The following is a 19,777-nucleotide window of genomic DNA, read 5'->3' as shown; positions in this document are numbered from 1 at the left end:
CAAAGTTAGCGTTTTCTGTGCCTTGACCTCCATGCTTGATACAACTAGATTTTTTTTTATTCATAATTTAATAAAACGGATGAATAAACAAACAATGGTTTGTTTAAAGTTGAACTACATATAATTCCCTTCCCAAGTATTACAAATTTTGTGTAATTGACATGTTATTTATTATTTTTCGACACTTTCTTGTGTGCCCATCCGAATTTCCTCTGTCCTGTAAACAAACTTCTGTGCTTCAAAAATGAGGTAAATAAAAACGAAAAAAAAAAATTATTTTTTTCAATTGAAAACAAAGGTGTAGACAATTCATTTTCGTATGTTTGCGATTTTTGAAAAAAATATTTATTTTTTAAATAAGAAGAGTTATCGTTTTTAAATTCCACTTCCGCTTTCGCGTGTTGCATTAAGGGAAGGAAAACCCTCGTTTGAGGGTATACCCCCGTTTGAGGGTTCGACTAGACTGCTGAATGCTGGGGACACTGGTCAAGAGGGGATGTTTTATCCTCCCTGGCACTAGATCTATAGCTTTTAGTGGTCTGAAAAAAAATGAAGTAGATAACTAGAGAGCTATGGCGCCACACATTATGATGCATAGAAAAAGCGGTATATACCGGTATATATTGATCAGCAAAAAGTTTTGCCCGGTTCTGGATTGAATTTTCTAACTTCTTGCCTGAAGAGCACATAAACTCTATTTCAATCAGTTCCCTAATTTTTCTGGTATGAAATCTGCATAAAGTGTATTTTCTGGTAGACTAAATTATCCCTCTACCAAAGTGGCAGTATAATTAAATGAAACTTTCGATGGTCTCAATTTCTATTCCAGCAGGGCTATTCACAATAATTATGATAAGGCCATAATAAATAAATTGCTAGATTCTCATTGGAATTTTTTTAAAAATGGAGGCGGGCGGGCGGGCGGCTTTTATTTTATATTTTTTCAATTTTGCAGATTTTTTATTGACCTGGTCAGTCGGTGTAATTTTATCTACAACACCCAAATAAAAGTCTTAGTAAAGGTTCAATTATCTCTTAATTCACATCATCACCAGTCTTTTTAAACCAATGACCCTTGTTTAAAATATATATGCATGCATTACAGCAATTACCATCTTTTCAGCTGTCAAAATCATCTTCTTCACATCTTCTCCACTTTCTAGCATTGGTCAATCAACTACCTTTCACTCCCTAATTCTAGGCACATAATTTAACTAATCTGTATATTTTATCCATTTCCCAACCCTTTATAGTCCTCTCTACAAGTGATAAACTCGTTTTATTAAAATTATTTGTTAGATAGCTGAAAATTCACTTCAAGCGAGTTTATTGCCTGTGGAGACAACTATAAATGGTTGGGAGGGGGATTAAATATACATATTTGCTACAGAATATGTCTAGAATTGGGGAGTGAAAGGTAGTTGATTGACCAATGCTAGAAAAAGGAAAAATTCTCCCCAAAAGTGAGCCAAAAAATATTGCACCGTAAATTGCACCTTTTTTGTGGTATGGGATCTGTAGCGTTATGGTCAAAGACATATATATAAAAACATAACGCTACAGATCTGCAGCTAGCTAGGTCAGTGGGTGGCACTGTAGCTCTCTGGTTGTCCCGTTTTGTTTCTCAAACCAGCCAGCTTCAGATCTGCATGTAATATGGTCTTATCCAAAGGACCAGTTTCCATGTCTTCAGTGCCATTTGAATGCAATATAAGGAACAGCTCCTTACTATGTGACTCTAGAGCAAATTTCCTTACCACTGTGCCTTGTGGGTAATAAACATAATCACAGCATATTTTCTTTGCAGCTGTTTCAAGCGGTACGTCTTGTGTGCTGTCCTTCACGATGGCCTTGACATCGTTTGCTGCCATGCAGATGTTCAAACAACAGTTGGCTGGATCGGAGTACATGACCATTGTGGGGGGACTTCTCGGCAGTTGTGTCTTCTTCTTTATTCTTGTTGTATCCTTTTGCTGTAGTCAGTAGACTCTGGAACAATTTCAGTATGCACAGGCAGTAAAACGTCAAATTAAAATGGGCATGGTTTCATAGTGTGTACCCCTTTAGTTTAACAAAGTTATCGTTTTTCAAGCTCAAGTGAGCTTTAGTGATCACATTTTGTCCGGCGTCCATCTGTCAGTCAATCTGTAAACTTTTCACATTTTCTACTTCTTCTCAAGGACCACTGAACCAGTTTCAACCAAACTTGCTTCAAAGTATTCTTGGGTGAAGGGGATTCAAGTTTCTTCAAAGAAAAGGCAATACTTCATTCCAAAGGGAGATAATTAAAAATAAGTGAAAATTAATTGCATTTTTAAAAATCCTCTTCTCAAAAAAAACCATTGGGCCAAGAAAAATGAAGCTTATGTAGAAACATCCTCATGTCATGTAGATTAAATTTTGTTCAAATCATGACCGGCAAGGGGGGGGGGGGGGGGGGGGGGGTGGTGTAACGTGGAATGAGCCAGGCTTTCCTTTTCAAATCAAAACAAGAATTTCTTCAAAGAAAACAAGAATTTATTTACACAAAAAAAAAAAAGAAATAAAGAAAAGACAATTAACAAATAAATCACACACACACACTCACTCAAATGATCGTAACCAAAAAAAAAATGTTATTTACAATGATAAAAAAAAAATGATCAAAAGATGTTTAAACAGCTGTATCAACTATCAACACGTGTTCTCAAAAACTCAAACCAATTTAGAACTCAATTTCAATCATTACTAGTATTGTCCATCCATTTCTCAATCAAGTCCAACACTGTCCTTAAACCTCCCAAGCCTCCGGGGCTGTAGTCCCAGACTGTGGTTGGGATCAATGTTCACAAGACTAGTACTGGAGATTCCCGCGACTAAGTCGTAGACATCATCATCGTCGTCTTCATCAACATCATTGTCATCATCGTCATCGACACCATCATCAACATCACCGACATCATCGTCGTCATCATCAGATCATCGACATCATCGTCGTCATCATGACATCAGTTACCACGAACACCTCAGCATGGTGCTAAAATATTAACTTTCCTTTATCAGTAAAATAATTAGGTACTCTACATATGGCAATACTATAATATGATTATACTGGCTTTAATTAATAACCATATAATTATCTTGAGTTCAATATAACATAACACTTAAATGCTTTCAATATCTTCAGTTTGTTTACAGTTGACATAGATACAAAATGGCTGACAATACTTCCGGTAACTTACTTCCGCTCAGACATTTAAATGAAAAAGTAATACAGCGAACAAAAATACAATAAAATAAAGAAACAGGCTGTTCTTTAAATGTATAGAATTACACTAACAGCGATAAAACTTCTGACGAGAAAACCTATTCAAACACTCTCGCTAACGTCACACCTGAACGCACACACAGGTAAGTCATTGATGACTGCCTGCCAAGGTGAATTAATGTAACGAATTTTAAAAGTACATTTAACATAACTAAAAAGTACTTGCAAAGTATACTTACCACGGTCTGTTTTCCGTGCAGAAATATACTAAAATGTTGCAGTAGACTTGCTGTAAGTCATAGGGACAAGCTGGTGCAAAACTTTACCAATCTGTCCTGACCCTTTATATCGTGTCTTACACGGTGGACAGTTCTGCCGGGAATACCTAGCTATTGTTACCTGTCCTGTCGGCCAGAATTCTGCAGGGAATTCTGGGTGCTTACCAAAGAGGTGCTCGAAGGGCGAAACTTTATACAAAACAAGGGGTACAGTGTACCCTATAGGTTATATTAGTGATTGTTACAGGTGGGCACAATTGATGATCAATGTTTTACATTGAAATATATATAGGGAAAAAACTTTAAAAATCTTCTGAGGATCAGCAAAGCCATGATTAGTAATATTTCTAAAGAAATCTGAAATACCCTTGGGTAGTGTGGATTCATGGTTGTTAAATCATGACCCAGGGGAAAGGGCAGGGCCTCTGTGGAGAATTGAAGTTTTACATAGGAATATATAGGAAAAATCTTAAAAAAAACTTCCTCTAAGGAATAGCAAAGCCATGATTGGTCATGTTTAAATCATACATGGAAGCATCCTCAGGTATAGTGTAGATGGCAGTTTGTTAAAACCTTGATCCCAGGGCGAAGTTGGGACTGTATAAAAGTTCAAACTTATAGGGAAAAAAGCCATAGTTAGAAAAAAAATGTAAATGTCCTTAATTAGACAGTGTAGATTCAAATTAGCATAGAATTAAATTTGTTCAATTCATACTCATTTTTTATGGTCGGGACAACTTATGCATTTAATGAATTGATTTTTGCCTGTTCCTAGTCATTGCACATGTGAGTGATGTAGCCCATGGGCCTCTTGTTATATATTAAAAATTACCATGTTTTACTGTCACCCAATATTTTGGAATGTTTTTGGTCCCAGCAAGTGTAATAAGTAATACAGAGTAATAAATAAATAACTATTTATCAGATTTAAGAGTTGAAACTACAGTTGATAAGAATTACATGCACAACTAATCTTTTACCTTTTAAACTTAAAGAATACCTGGTATATCATACATTAGTTAGGCCATTCCAAGTTTTTTCTCTGTTTAGCGTCCATTTATCTTTCAAAAACCTACCTACCTATTCGCAAAAAACACACAAGCCAAAACATAAAACACAAGCTTAAAAGTCATAAAAATGACATCCTTCAAATGATTTGATCTAACTAAACTGCTTTAATAGAAGAAATATCTATTCTTTAAGCAAAAACAATGGATTAAATGCTTACAAAACACCCAATATAACTTACTGTACAGAATTATTTGGAGAAATTTACAAAATTCAAAAATTTCGACAAAATTTATCATTTTCAGGACTCCTGTTATTGTGTGTTTTTTCTCATATGGGGTGTCAAAAACCAAAGCGCACGTGGACGCTAAACATAGAAAAAACTTGGAATGGCCTTACCACATATATTTCAGATTATCCTTAATTTTTGTTCAGGGAGTTGGTAATTTAGAAAGCACAATGTTTGGCAGTCATTTTCAGACCAAGCTTTTCCCAGAAGGTAAGAAAAGTGTGAAATAAAAAGAAACATTTTACTTCAGAATAAACTAATCACAGTTGTTTTACAAGTTGTGTATGTATATGTGAATCAGTGTGCTGACGGTGAGTCGGTTAAGACGATGGTCTGACTTTGTGCTTGGTCTAACAATTAATCTGTTTGTTATTTCAGTATTGTTCTGTCTGGCGGCAGCCATGTTTGCCTCGGCCCTGGTACACCGTGTTTGTGTCACAACTTGGTAAGATAACCATGATAACTCATGAATCTGAAATGGCTTTGAATTGATAGTGGTCCTGGAAATGGGTTATACATGTATAATGTGATGGAGGCATTTATATGGAAGAAAATTAGAAAAAAAACACATGAAAGGGGATTGAAAGTAAATTTGTTAAAATATTATTGTTTGCAACTAAAAAGTTTCATGTTACGTCAACAGTTGACGGCTGCGCTCAAGGTAAATTGTACACGCCTCCTAACCGCAAGCTTTACGACTGGAACTTTCTTCTTATCCCTGATTAGTGCCTGTGCAACAGACTATTTCCGTGTCAGTGTTGATAATTTGAGTTGACCAATCACTTGAATTGTTTACGCTGGCGAAAAAGATCGTGACATAAAGTGAAACTTTACAGTTAGCTGCAAACTATAATATTTTATTAGGTCACCTGAGTAAACTCAGGTGACCTATTGCTATCTGTTTTTGTCCGTCGTCGTCCGTCGTGCGTTAACATTTAAACATTTTCAGCTTCTTCTCTGAAACCACTGAACCAATTTCAACCAATTTTGGCATATAGCATCTATGGATGAAGGGGAACAAAAATTGTGAATATCAAGCCCCCCTGGGGCTTGGGGGGTGGGGCAAAAACCACTAAAATTAGTGCAATCTTTAAAAATCTTCTTCTTTACTCCCAGACATCAAGCAGTCAAACTATTGGTATGATTGTAATCAATTGAGTCCTCTACCAAAATTGTGAAATTCATGGCCCCAGGGTCAGGGGTTATGGTGTTAACTGTTATATAGAGAAAATGCATTAAATCTGGTGAAAATCTTCTTCTCTGCTACTAGGTATTAAATAAAATTTGAGTACATAGTTATGATGAGCAAGAGTGCCTCTACCTAAATTGTGAAATTTATGGCCCCAGGGTCAGGGGTTCTGGTGTTAGGGCGGGGCTTTTGATTATATAGTGAAAATGCATTATTTCTTTGAAAATCTTCTTCTCTGTTCCTGAGTATTAAATAAACTAATTAAGTTCATAGTTATGATGAGCAAGAGTGCCTCTACCAAAATTGTGAAATTCATGGCCCCAGGGTCAGGGGTTCTGGTGAAAAAGCATTAAATCTTTGAAAATCTTCTTCTCTGCTTCTGAGTATTAAATAAACTACCTAAGTATATAGTTATGATGAGCTGTACAAAATTGTGAATTTATTTCTGGTGTTAGGGCGGGAGAAATTAGTGAAAATGCATTATTTCTTTGAAAATCTTCTTCTTGTTCCTGAGTATTAAATAAACTAATTAAGTTCATAGTTATGATGAGCAAGAGTGCCTCTACCAAATTGTGAAATTTATGGCCCCAGGGTGGGGTTCTGGTGTTAGGGCGGGGCTCTATTGATTATATAGTGAAAATGCATTATTTCTTTGAAAATCTTCTTCTCTGTTCCTGAGTATTAAATAAACTATTAAGTTCATAGTTATGATGAGCAAGAGTGCCTCTACCAAAATTGTTTCATGGCCCCAGGGTCAGGGGTTCTGGTGTTAGGGCGGGGCTAATTTTATATAGAGAAAATGCATTAAATCTTTGATAATCTTCTTCTCTGCTTCTGAGTTTTAAATAATCTAATTAAGGACATAGTTATGATGAGCAAGAATGCTTCTACCAAAATTGTGAATTTTATGGCACAGGGTCAAGGGTTATGGTGTTAGGATGTGGCTCTATAATGTTATATGTGAAAATACATTACATCTATGAAACATTTTACCCCTGGGTAATGAGCAGAATGAACTATTAACATAGTTATGATTGTTTTAATTTCAAGGCCCTTGTGTATACTGAAAATGAATTGTTTGAAATCTGCTCCTTGGTATTAATCAAACATTTTTGATAAGCAAGTGTGCCTTTTCAAAAATTGTGCAATGTGTAGACCTAGGGTCAGGGGTTCATGTGTGGTAGGAGCACTCCTGATTATTGCTGAATATTACTGATTAGTTGACTTTGTGCTTATCCATATTAAGTAAACAAACTAAACAATTGCTAAGTGTATAATTATCATGATTATGATTAGCTGTTTGTTATTTCAGTATTGTTCATGTCAATCATTTGAAAGTTGGCAGCCATGTGACCTATAAGGCCCATGGGCCTCTTGTTTATTTAAAGGAAGTGTAAAGGGTGGGGGGATTTTCAGTAATGGTAGCCAAAATATAATTAACACCTTTGTTCTCTAAATTCCCTATAGGCCACACCGATTTGTAACATATTCTTTGAATCTGAGAGGTGGCTATTGAAATATTTATTTTTTCAGTTTTCAAAATTATGAGGCCTGATATTAGAAAAATTTCTAAGGGTGTGCATACAAAAATCAAGGAAACTAGTGGCAGCTTTCAATCCCCTGAAAAAGTTACACCCAAACAGAGGGGCAAAAATTAAAATAATCCGAGAAGAAATTAATTGCAAAAAGTCGGGTGAATTCTTTTAAAATTAAAGTTAAAAGTTCTCATATCAATATTAATCCAGTTTAAAAAAAAAATTTTCATTTAAATGTTATTTCAATTGCACTAAAATCAAAATCATTTTGTTTTCATCTTAATCATTAAATACACTGGAAATATATTTTATGTGAGTCATAAAACACTGTCTTTCAGTTCATTGGATATCGACAAAAAATTTAATGAGATATCTGCCCATAAATGCAGGAATGTTCGGATTAGGAAAAAACAGGTTTTTGGAAGTAATTAAGTGTATAATGTGATGGAGGCATTTATATGGAAGAAAATTAGAAAAAAAACACATGAAAGGGGATTGAAAGTAAATTTGTTAAAATATTATTGTTTGCAACTAACTGTAAAGTTTCATGTTACGTCACGATCTAGTTGACAGCTGTGCTCAAGGTAAATTGTACACGCCTCCTAACCGCAAGCTTTACGACGATGGATTAGGGTTACTTTCTTTTATCCCTGATTAGTGCCTGTGCAACAGACTATTTCCTTGTCAGTGTTGATACATTTGATTTTTTCCATGAATAAACAATGATTAATTTTTTTCCAATCACTTGAATTGTTAACGCTTTTGGCAAAAGGCCAAAAAAACTCGTATTTAAAATTTTTTTCGTGACATAAAGTGAAACTTTACAGTTAGCTGCAAACTATAATATTTTATTTATTTAAAGGAAGTGTAAAGGGTAGCCCCGGTTGTTTGGATATGCTAATTTTCACCCCTAGTACATACAAAGAGTTAATGGTAGCCAAAATATAATTAACACCTTTGTTCTCTAAATTCCCTATTAGACCTGATGACAGCTGCCCTTCCTCCATCCTTTAGAGAAGGACATTTAAATAGCAAAAGTTGATCTGCTTTAGTGGAAGATTTGCAAGACATTTTTGTAGAAATAAAATTAGATATGGACATTTTAATGGACAGTTAACAGTGCTTTTGTTCCTCTTCTCACAAGCAGAGAGATAGAAGTGGGATTTTGTGAAGGATAATGTTAATTAAAATCAATACAGTTAATGTCTAAAATAAAACCAAGTCACCACTGGACAACACTCTTCTCAGGAGATCTCAGCATTGTCTCTATCAATATTCTGAATGGAAGCTCGTCTCAACTGAAAAAAATCTACTGATATTCCCTCGATGCAGCTTAAATGAATTTATTCATCAAAAATGGCCCATAAATCTTGAGACTTCTACCACTAAAATGTCCATTCACACCTTTTGCAATTCTGCTAAAATGTCCTTAGATCCTTTGCTCACTTCCTTAACGCTTACACTGGTCTCTGAATTCCCCATGGTCCTGACTCCCAATGTCAACTCCTTGTGAACTTGTCAGACCACTTGCCCCTCCCCCTTCCACCACCACCATTTTCGGAATTCCACATTGACCTGACCCTGTTTTCAGAATTCCTGTTCTGTATCAAATCTTGGAATGGCTACCTAAAAAGAATTTGACTTACTTTGAACTTTAACTTGATTGAGTTATGTTTAAGGAATCACTGTCTAGGTTAGTATGGTAAGCTAGGGCATCAACGATAGTGGGAAACATGGCATAATTTGCATAATGGGCAAAGCTCGTTATGCATGAATTATCCCATGTTGCCAACTATTGTTGATGTCCCTGGCATACTATACTAACTAGACAGTGATTCCTTGTATTTCCATTTCATTTTGATGCATAGTTGGCCTCCTTAGCATCAGACACAGAGAAAGATGCACACAAGATTTGCATGCATATTAGGCCTTAGCTCCTGACCTATCGACCTGCCTAATTTACATTCCAGTAGCATTATCAAGAAATCAACTCTGCTGACTTTCAAAGAGTTATCACAGAGAAAAAAATTAGAGAGGAAATATTTCTTGTTGAGTTATGTTTCTTGTTGCAATTGAGTTATGTTTCTTGTTCTGACATTGAATGCAACTGAATACACTAATACATGTATATAGATAGCCTAGTTTGTTATGTTATTTTACTTTCAGTTTCCTGTTTTCCTTGGTGGCCCTGTATTACATAAACAAGATTTCTTTAAACAAATATTCAGTTCCGGTGTCAGCAACTCCTGTCAAAGCTTCACAAGGCAAGAAGAGGAAATAGACCTTAAATTGTCATCTGGTGTCATATTCTGTTTACACTCATTCATACTTTATAGAAATAAATTTATATGTAGTATTGAATTTTGTTCTAACTTTGGGTTCACTAGTGTGAGTAAAATCAGCTGCTATACATCGTTTGTGTTCCTTTAATTATCAAGAAAGCTAATTTTAATGACAGAAAAATGCGATTCCCCAGGGTTTCCTTGGTATTATTTATGCACAGTTAATAGACTGGAACATTTTCTTGGTTTGAACAAAATCAGTTTAGAAATTGTAAATATTGCAGAGAAGTGGTTCTGAAAAATTGATAGCCATTCCCTTCATTTCAATTTTAATAATTATAATGGATACATTAAGAATAAATAATCAAGTCTTATAGTGAAAAGAGGCTATTAAGTGATGTTCAAATATTGAAAGAAATGGTTCCCTATTCCCAGCAGCATTTAATGAATTATTTTCCAAGTATTGGTATTGGTATACACTTCATCCATTCATGGAAACAAAATGTGGAAAAATGGCAGGTCTTTGTATAATTGCCTAAGAAGAAGCTTCTCAGTGGAATTGAGATCACCTGAGACATCATCATAGATGTGATAAATGTACATATATTGTTTGTTCAGTGTACTATTTTCAAGCTCACCTGTCCATTGTCTGTCGTTGTTGTTGTCATCATCCTTGTCATAAACTCTTCACATTTTCATCTTCTCAAGATCCACTGGGCCAGTTTCAACCAAACTTGCCACAAAGTATCCTTGGGTGAAGGGGATTCAAGTTTGTTCACGCCTTCTTCCAAGGGGAGATTAATTAATGAATCAGCGAAAATTCAAAGGCATCTTTTAAAAATCTTCTTCTCAAGAACCACTGGGCCAGGAAAGATGAAACTCATGTGGAAGCATCCTCAGGTAGTACAGATTCAAGTTTGTTCAAATCATGACCCCCATGGGAGGGCGGGGCCACAATGGCTAATCAAAGATATACATAGGAATATATAGGGAAAATCTTTAAATATCTTCTCAAGAACAGCAAAGCCATGATTGGTGATATTTATATAGAAGTATCCTCAAGCGGTGTAGATTCAAGTTTGTTCATGCACGACCCCCAGGGGTAGGGTGGGGCCACAATGGACGATCAAAGTTTAACAAAGGAATATATAGGTAAAATCTTTAAAAAAAATTCTTCTCAAGAACATTGAAGCCATTATTTTTCGTATTTATATTTATATGGAAGCACCTGCACGGGTATAGAGTCACGGTTGTACAAATCATGACCCCCGGGGATAAGGTGGGGCCAGGATGGACGATCAAAGTTTAAAATAAGAAGCGTTTGTTTTACATTTAGATATGAAATATATGGAGGAAACGAACAGTATTCAACCTGAAAAGTCCATAAAACAAATGTCCATATAAAAGTCCATAAAACAAAACAAAAAAAGGAGCTGGGCAAACACAGACCTCTAAAACATCAGAGGTGGGATCAGGTGTCATGAAGGAGTAAGCATCCCCTGCCCACCAATTTTTCCAGACAAAGAGGATATAATAATCTAACGACCAATCTAAATGATAAACGTGATGACTTTTCTATTGTCAAATTCTCTTAGTTATGTGGCAAAATATTCTTATCGCATGTATATCGGGCTTATAGCTCCCCATTGATTCGATACGAAAGATCCTGATTTACGTAAGAACACTTTTCAAGGCAAGATGCTGAAAAACAAGTTAATGAAACAAAAATATTAACAGGCTCTTTTACAAGATAGTGCAGTAAATTTATAAAAGAGGAAGAAAAAACATAATGCGCGAAAATGGGAAAAATGGGTTTTTATTTTAATTCATTCATTCAATCTTTATTTTCTTCATTTGGAGATTTGATTACAACATTGGTCCGAAATATCTGACGTTTTTCAGACTTTTTTGCAATACTGATATTTAAAATTACGTTCCTGGCACGTAAAATATCATTTTTTTTTTACATTTTTTTTAAAAAAGGCCTGGAAAACGTAAGATTTTTCGAATAATCAATCACAACATAATTATCTACATCAACACTGTAAAAAAATAACTAGTTAATGTCACGAAGAAAACTAGTAGATTCACCGTCCATACAATCACTACCTTAATAGTACATGTAGTTTTTCCAGATGTTGGTATATTTACTAGATAAGATTAGTAAATTTAGATTTGATGAGTAACTTTCACTAGGTATCTAAGTATCTATACGACCCCCGCTCCACAACTCATTATCTTAACCAGTAAACTGAAAGTTTACTAATCACGACCAACGCTTTACGAAACACACTAGTTAAATTCACTAGGTTTTTCTTTCCGTGAATGAGAAATTATGATATGTATACGATTTGTTTATTGCACTTTGCTTGATAATTCATTTTATTTAGGCATAAACATGTAAGTATTCAAGTAAACGGAGAAAAAAAGTTAAAATTATCCCATACGACAAAGTACATGTACTTGGAACTTCAAAGTGAAACTACAATTGATTCTACTTGCCTAAAACTTCTACATCGAATGTTTACTATTTTCTCGATCCAAATTCGCTTTAATTAAAGTATCCATAAATTGGTTAATCGGTTTTCCATGAAAGATCGGCATTTTTATTTAATTAAGGCGACAATTTTGTCCTTTCAATGATCAAAACATGATACTTTTGGGGGAAATTGACTTGCCAGATCTCCGTCATGTGGTTATTACCTTTTCTTTGAAATACAGAAAAAATACAGCAGACATCATATACCCGAAGACAGTAAAGTGGAGTCATGTTGAAAAGTGTTTGATTAAAAAAAATCTTTTTTAAAAAAGTCGTTGATAATTTATATGTATCCAACTTAAGAAAATCATGGTAGAAAACCATTATACTTGCATCCTGGTAAGGGAATGCATTAGATTTTGCTTGTACTGATGAATTTTATTTAAGGTCGTAACAATAGTTCTACGAATCTACGATCCATATACATGTACATGTACACGTTTATAAAATGTCACAAAAAACCTCATGTCAACACAGAACGTGGAGACGTTTTGGTGTGAACGTTAGAAGGGAAATTAATGTATTTACAATATTGCAAGCCTATAGTCTAAGAAGCCAACTCGAGCTAAGTGATTCAACTTTTACTACACTTGATTTCATTTTAATTTACGAAATTTAATTTTGTTTCTTGTTACATGTATCTTAGAAATCAAATTTATAGCGCATGTCTGAGTCTTTGAACGTTGAACGCTATAAGAATCAATGCAATTCCACCAGGAAGGAAATTATTTCTGCACAGTCTTGTTAAACTTCATGAAAAGTTGTACCATTCCTCTCAATCTTAATCGCAAATCCAGTGTTAACATTATTTGAGTTTTGTGCTTGAGAAAGGAGAAACCAAGTTATATCTTTAATTTTCTTAAAAGTGGATGCGATTGATTAATCATACAAAAGACTTGTGAGATTGCTTTCTGTGGAATTGATCATGCGAACTTCCTGTTTCATTGTTGGCCAAGAAAAATTCAAAACACCAAACAACCTTTTTATGTACATTAAGCTATTATTTAAAAATAGTCTTTATTTTTCCACCTGTGATTTTTCAAGCCTTTTAATTTTGTTACATTTTTATGTTAGTTAATTAAACAAATGGTCTGTATCATTTTGCTGCGTCCCCCGCTCTATTGATGAATTCCCTGTCTGTTTGGCTATCTAAGGTGACTGTTGACTTTGATTCAGATAAAATCATTATTGCTGCTAGAATATTCATTTCGACAGATCCCCAAATAAACATTTCTATTATCAATTTTAATATTCTTCAATACAGTGCTACTGTAAACATTGTTAATGTACTACGCTGTAATTTTGTCTTTACTTTATGTGTCATTCAATATTTATACAACAGATATTATATTTCACATACTTCCTCAATTTTAGTTATCTATCCACCGATTCGTTAACTAAAATCTGGTAAATTTCACGGTAGAGTTTCAGGAAAGTGTCCGATCAATGGAATCGATGATGAAAGCGCCCCACAGGAGCTGAGACAATAGAGAGGTCGCTGTCATTCGTCTCAGGTGTCTCCGTGCATAAGCTACAGGTAAGTCGCTGTTGTCTACCTTCTGTTGCCTTCTACAAAACTGCTACATGTAAAGCTAAATATGCAGTGAAATTCACCGGTAAAACTTTTTTATTCTTTGTAACTTTTTATGATTTAAAAATTATATACATGTTTGAAATATGATTTTCAAATATTTGCAAGTTTTCTGGGTTAACCAACAGTTGTAAATTAATGCATCGTAATTTAGAAATAGCGTTTTATCGTCGTGTTAACGTTTAGTTTTACATCGCACGCAAAAATTTCCTACTGAGACCATCAAAGGAAGTCAAAGTCTTTTAAAGAAAATGCATAATCATTGAATCTTTGTTAACAATTTCTAAATGTACAATACAGTTAAACTGAATATATGCGGTTATAAAGGTTATTGTAAATTTTGTAGTTAAAAACATTAAAAGTTAAAATTAAACCCCCTCCGCCTTTTTAAATACATGTATATAACATTCTTTTTGATATATAGTCGGTAGAAACCAGAAAGATAATTTTGTATTGTTTTGATAAAACAAAAGTATTATTGTTTTATTTCTTAACTATCTATTCTTGGAAAATGTTTAATTATTTTTAGTAATATTTAACCATAGAACACAAAATAGGTACTAGTATACAGTGTATAAGCATTTCGAGAACATACATTTTTACGATTCACTTGTACGAAATACAGAAGTTTTTTGCCCGTTATAGGTGATAATTTGAGTGCTAGATTGTGAATCATTCATTGTTTTGTCAAAGATTGTCCTTGTTTACCCACAGAAAACACTAGCTTTGTTTTGTTTTAACGTATTAAACATCGATCGCTTCTATGGGGCCGAGTCGTGTCTGATTAAATAAACGGTGAAAGTATTTATTTTTATTCTTAATTTTTAATGTTACCTTCGTTAAAACAAGGTTTTTGGTCAAATACAGCTATAGAACATGGGTGAACTTTTATATGTGTGTGTGTGGCTGAATTTGGTATAGACATTTTCAATTCCAGACTGATTGGCCTAGATGGTTTTAATCATAAAAGGAATGAACATCCAGCCTTCGCCTCCCTTGAAGTTTTTAGTTGGTGATTTTTGTTTGTTTGTTTGTTTGTTTTAATTATCATAGTTTTTGTATTTTTAAAAAAAATATCTCTATGAATTATGCTAAACCTTAAAAGTTGATGGTCTTTGGCGAATTTTAATTTGCGGAGGTATTTTTCCTTCAACATTTTTACTTTAGTAGCAATCTTAGATGGATGCATAAATGTTAGTCATGTAAATTGACAAAAACCTACGTGCCAACTAATGTACATTTTGTTTAAATATTAAACAACTCACCTGCTATGCATACTGATATCTGGAGGAATTAAAATAGTATGTAAAATGTTTTAAGAGTTTAAATGCTGCCATATCAAAATGTTTCGGTCGATCAATTTCCACCAAAACATAGCTCCAAATAATTTTATTTTTCTTAAGTCTTAAGCGCCCGAAATCTGAAGAAAGGAGCAGTCATTTTTCTGAGCGTCATTATTTTTTAGGTCATTATTGGTAAAATAATTTGCATATTCTTACTGCATGGAATTTCAATAATTCAGAAAGGATGAATTTTAATTTCTGACATCATTTCTAAATTTTAGAAAAATTTAGGGCCAGATTCGTATTGAAATCGAACCTCGTTCTTTGAAATGTTGACTGCAGCCTATTTCAGTAAGCGGTCTTTGAAGCTGGAGTTAATTTGAACAAGATGAAAAAAAATATGTTTGACATTATAAAATCATAATGTCATAAAGAACAATACATAACCTAATCCCAGATACATAGATTTAGCTGCCCTTCATCTGAAATGTTAATAATAATATTAAATTCATTTCAGAATAAACTTACCATTTTTTTTTTTTTTTAGAATATTGAATTACAAATACATGTATACACACAACAGTCAAAATAACGCTACAAGTTTAAATTATAATCTTCAGTAAAGGATATTTTGTCCAGTATATTGATAGTAAAAATTAATCGACCCCACTGGGTTTAGAAGACTGCAAATGAATACATAGCTTTACAACAAAAGACAATTGATTACACGTAGACTAGTGTCATTACATCTATATCCGGTTAATGGAGTCAGACAGTCAGTTGCTTTGATGATCCCGCGTTCTCTTAGATGTCACCTGTATTTCACTGTGTTCTTTTTAATTAAATTTCATTTAAAGACAGTTATTCTGTAAAAAGAAAAGAATTGGATCGAAAACAAAATTGAATACATTTTTATACAGGTATAATTCTTAATTAGCTATATTTTTGATCTTATCACAAAGGCGGGACGAGTGCAGAAATGTGAAAAGACAAGTACTTTTGGGATTTTCAATAAGTTAGACAATTTTTTTTTACACAATAACATTGATGTGACATTCACATTTTTTCTCTACTGTAACCAAAAGTACAATTTTTTATTACATTTTCAAGAATGAAATATAAATATTATTTATGATAAAATATAATCGTATTTAATTATTTTATCCCATTATTTGATTATGAAATTCAATTAAAAAGATAAGGATAACGAAGTGCCAGCAATATAAAAAGATCATCAAAGAGTACAAATCTGTAAAAAGGGCATGATAACGGACCCTCGAAAACACCGAAGGTTGGAGCAGGTGTCGTAGAGGAGTAAGCATCCCCTGTTGGCCACTCTGTATTTATCAAGATTTACATTACAAAGGCATGGTATGAAATAAGTCAACAAAAATACGACTCAAGAATAGGGTGCTAACAAATTTACATGTGTATTAAAACGACCGTAAGGTTTACGGAATGCCGACTTTAAACAAGATTGTTGCAATCTCTGTAACATCAATTTATCTGTGAGAAGCGTGCTTTGGTTTAAGAACTATTTATACTCAGAGCATGTTCTGGCATATACAGGTGATAACGGATGTTATTGAATTTTGGAAAAGAAAGTTATTTTTAAAAGTTCTTCGTAATGTTTGAGAAATCATAACTGATTAACACAACTTCTAGAATATGCTGTTGTTCGCGTCTGAACGTCTGAAGTTTCTCCTTTGCAAAATTTAATATTTTGATAATGAATATAAGCAGATAAGATCGAGGATTTGCTGGACCGCGCAATAAAAAAACCTTCATTACTTTTCTGTTTATGATGAAAAGAAAGCATAAATACTTCGATAAGAATCCGTAATTCAGCAATTAACATCCTTTGGAGGTACTGTATGCTTTTATCGATGTTTTTAAGAATGAATTATAAGTTTGTGTTTTATTGCTTTACGAGTTACAATATCACGAGTTCGTTAAATTTTCATACCATTACCGTGTTTGTCTGATGCCATTAAAATTCAGAGTACTTTAGTCCAAATATGAGAAAATGGTTTAATGTACATTTTGGTGTATATTTGAGATGTTTCATAATTAGACATACAAGAAAATGATGGATGCTAAATTATTTAAAATCCATACTTGTACTCAGCGTAATAGTTATCCATTTTAAAGATTGAACTGATAATCATTGATTATAAGGTAAATTAATGACTTTCGACTCGCAATTCAGATACATCGGCAAAAATTAATTAATTAACAATAGTTACTATCAGTTATATGTCGACTCGATATTTCTCACAGAACTTGAAATAAAAGATTGCTGTAGAGTCTGACACATCTGGCTTACAATTATATTTTACTGGGAAATAATGTCAATGTTAACATAACATAACAAACATTGAAATAATCACGCGGTGACTTAAATTTTGTAATCGTCAACTTCCCTCACTGGTGTACAAAAAACCATTATCAACATGCATGGGGTTATGCCGCTAGTTGATTCTATAAGCAAGAGCACGCTCTACGTACAGTGTAAGAACAGTTTCTGAAGCGAGGTAATCTACTGACAAACAAATTGATGAAATGCGGATATCAACAGTCTTGTTTAGAAACATTTCGCTAGTTTTATGTTTGATACAATGACCCTATCAGGAAATGGAACTTCTTGCTAAATCTAATGCTGAATGATGTTTTTTTACACTAATTGTTGAACCAACGTTTCCACACTGAATTATCTTCGTTTTTTTTTTGTTTGTTTTCCCGGTCATGACAAGGGTGACATCGGTGCTACTCCTCCATATAGCACCTGACCCTCTTCTGGTGAATCTGGAGGTGGGTGTTTAATATCCCGATTTGAATTGTTTCACTGGCATTTTAAGCTTGATATTTTTTTTCTTCATATTTCATATAATATAGCAATCTGTTTTTCTTTTTTGAATACATCAGTAAACATTGTCGCCATAGTTACCAAAATGCAATGATTAAATATAGTTTTTATACACCATTCTTTTTCTCGCCGAAGAACGGATATACGTTGTTAAGCTTGTTTCAAACGTGCTTACTTTTTTAGCCAACTTTTAAATACGGCCTTAATCTAAAATATATAATTGTACATTTTTAAAAATCGTCTATGGTTCATGTCAAGATTAAACTCTTCTGATTATTATAAGTTCAAACTAGTGGAGCTACTGTGTCATCAGAAATTTCTAGTAAAAATTATGTGTCAAAAAGTGAATAATTGCAAAGTAGTGAACAATCTTTGATAAAGATTCACACGACTGCTTTTGTCCTCATTCACATCTTTGCTTTACTGTGATCTCCACAACACTGCTGCTGGCTATTTCTGGTAACTAGGTAATTTTAATCCATTATACAGCAAATTATTTTGTCTTTTTTCTGATAAAACTTCATTTAACACAATCAACTGCCTAGAATTTATGAAAAAAAGTTCATACGTTTAATAACACGTATTTGATCTGTGACTATCAGTTGATTCTGCTTCAATGTAAAATAATAATAATAAAAAAGACAATATCAACCTCGAGATAAAAGTTCATTATCCAAGGAATTGCGACAAGCTATCATTATTAAACATAATATTTTCTAGGGTGTGAGAATGTTTGTGGTAAATATCTGTAGAGGGAGACACATCATGTACAAAATCTATATCAAACACTTTGTAAACAGAAAACGTGCTCTGTAAACAGAAAACGTACTCTGAAAACGTAAAACCTACTCTGTAAACATAAAACCTACTCTGTAAACAGTTGGATTAATTTCTCATTATTGAGGAAAGATTATCAATTTTATGCTCCCTGGATTTTGAAGTCCGTTGCCAAAACATTACAAAATGATGATGAACAATAAGTGCTCTTTCAAAATTATGAAGTTTAGTGGACCCTGGGTTCAAGTAAGGAGCACAAGGTGTGGCCACTCAGTTTGATATTAATTTTAACCTAATAAGTGCATTATATCATATGAAATCCTTGTCCTTACAACGCAGATTTATTAGGCAATCGTTTCCTTGATTATAGTGAGTATTTCATCTTTTAAAAATGTGAAAATATTTCGCATCTTTCAAAATTATATTTAAGGCAACCGTTTTCCTGATTACAATGAGTTCTTTAACGTTAACCAAAATTATACATGTAAAACTAATAGGCTATAATGTCTTACAACTAAAATCTGCAACAATGCTAGGTAAAGAAAAAACAGGTAATACGCAAAATAAATCTCCTTATTTTATTACCGAGTGTAGTCCTTATTTGCACAACATTTTCTCCCATTCATATTTTTCAATATTTTTTTTAGCTCGATATCATTGTATAAACCATGGACCATCAATATGCATGTACCTTTCCTTATATACTTAGTATGTATATTTCTTATTTCTTTTTAAAAAAAGTGTCTTAGGTTTCAGAACGTTTCTTTAAAGGCCAAGTATTGAAATAATTCTAGACAAAAATAAATGTTTCGGAAACAGTCGTGATGCTAATCTTATTACATATAAACTTAAAATAACATGTCTAAGAAAAACAAAAATGGGATTTTCTCGGT

The 19,777-nt window shown here is 33.5% G+C and overlaps 2 protein-coding genes across 2 annotated transcripts in view; both read left to right on the top strand.

The window, feature by feature from the left end:
* Positions 1–1,800: 1,800 nt before the first annotated feature.
* On the top strand, positions 1,801–9,907 carry LOC134249810 (keratinocyte-associated protein 2-like). The gene is made up of 4 exons (XM_062732181.1): positions 1,801–1,962; positions 4,969–5,032; positions 5,201–5,267; positions 9,713–9,907. The coding sequence occupies exons 1-4, from the start codon at positions 1,846–1,848 to the stop codon at positions 9,825–9,827; spliced, it is 363 nt and encodes a 120-aa protein (XP_062588165.1). The 5' UTR covers positions 1,801–1,845; the 3' UTR covers positions 9,828–9,907.
* A 3,832-nt stretch (positions 9,908–13,739) lies between these two features.
* The window catches only part of LOC134249837 (arrestin domain-containing protein 3-like), an 18,435-nt gene continuing 12,397 nt past the window's right edge, over positions 13,740–19,777 (top strand). Inside the window, exon 1 of the mRNA XM_062732207.1 lies at positions 13,740–13,904. The gene's annotated coding sequence lies outside the window, so the exon portion shown is untranslated. The remainder of the gene's footprint in view (positions 13,905–19,777) is intronic.

The sequence above is a fragment of the Saccostrea cucullata genome, unplaced genomic scaffold, assembly GCF_032062105.1.
Source record: "Saccostrea cucullata isolate Sc308-1 unplaced genomic scaffold, CSIRO_AGI_Scuc_v1 ctg160, whole genome shotgun sequence".
Taxonomy (NCBI): domain Eukaryota; kingdom Metazoa; phylum Mollusca; class Bivalvia; order Ostreida; family Ostreidae; genus Saccostrea; species Saccostrea cuccullata.
The sequence above is the reverse complement of the archived record's forward strand: the minus strand, read 5'-3'. Positions and strand labels throughout refer to the sequence as shown.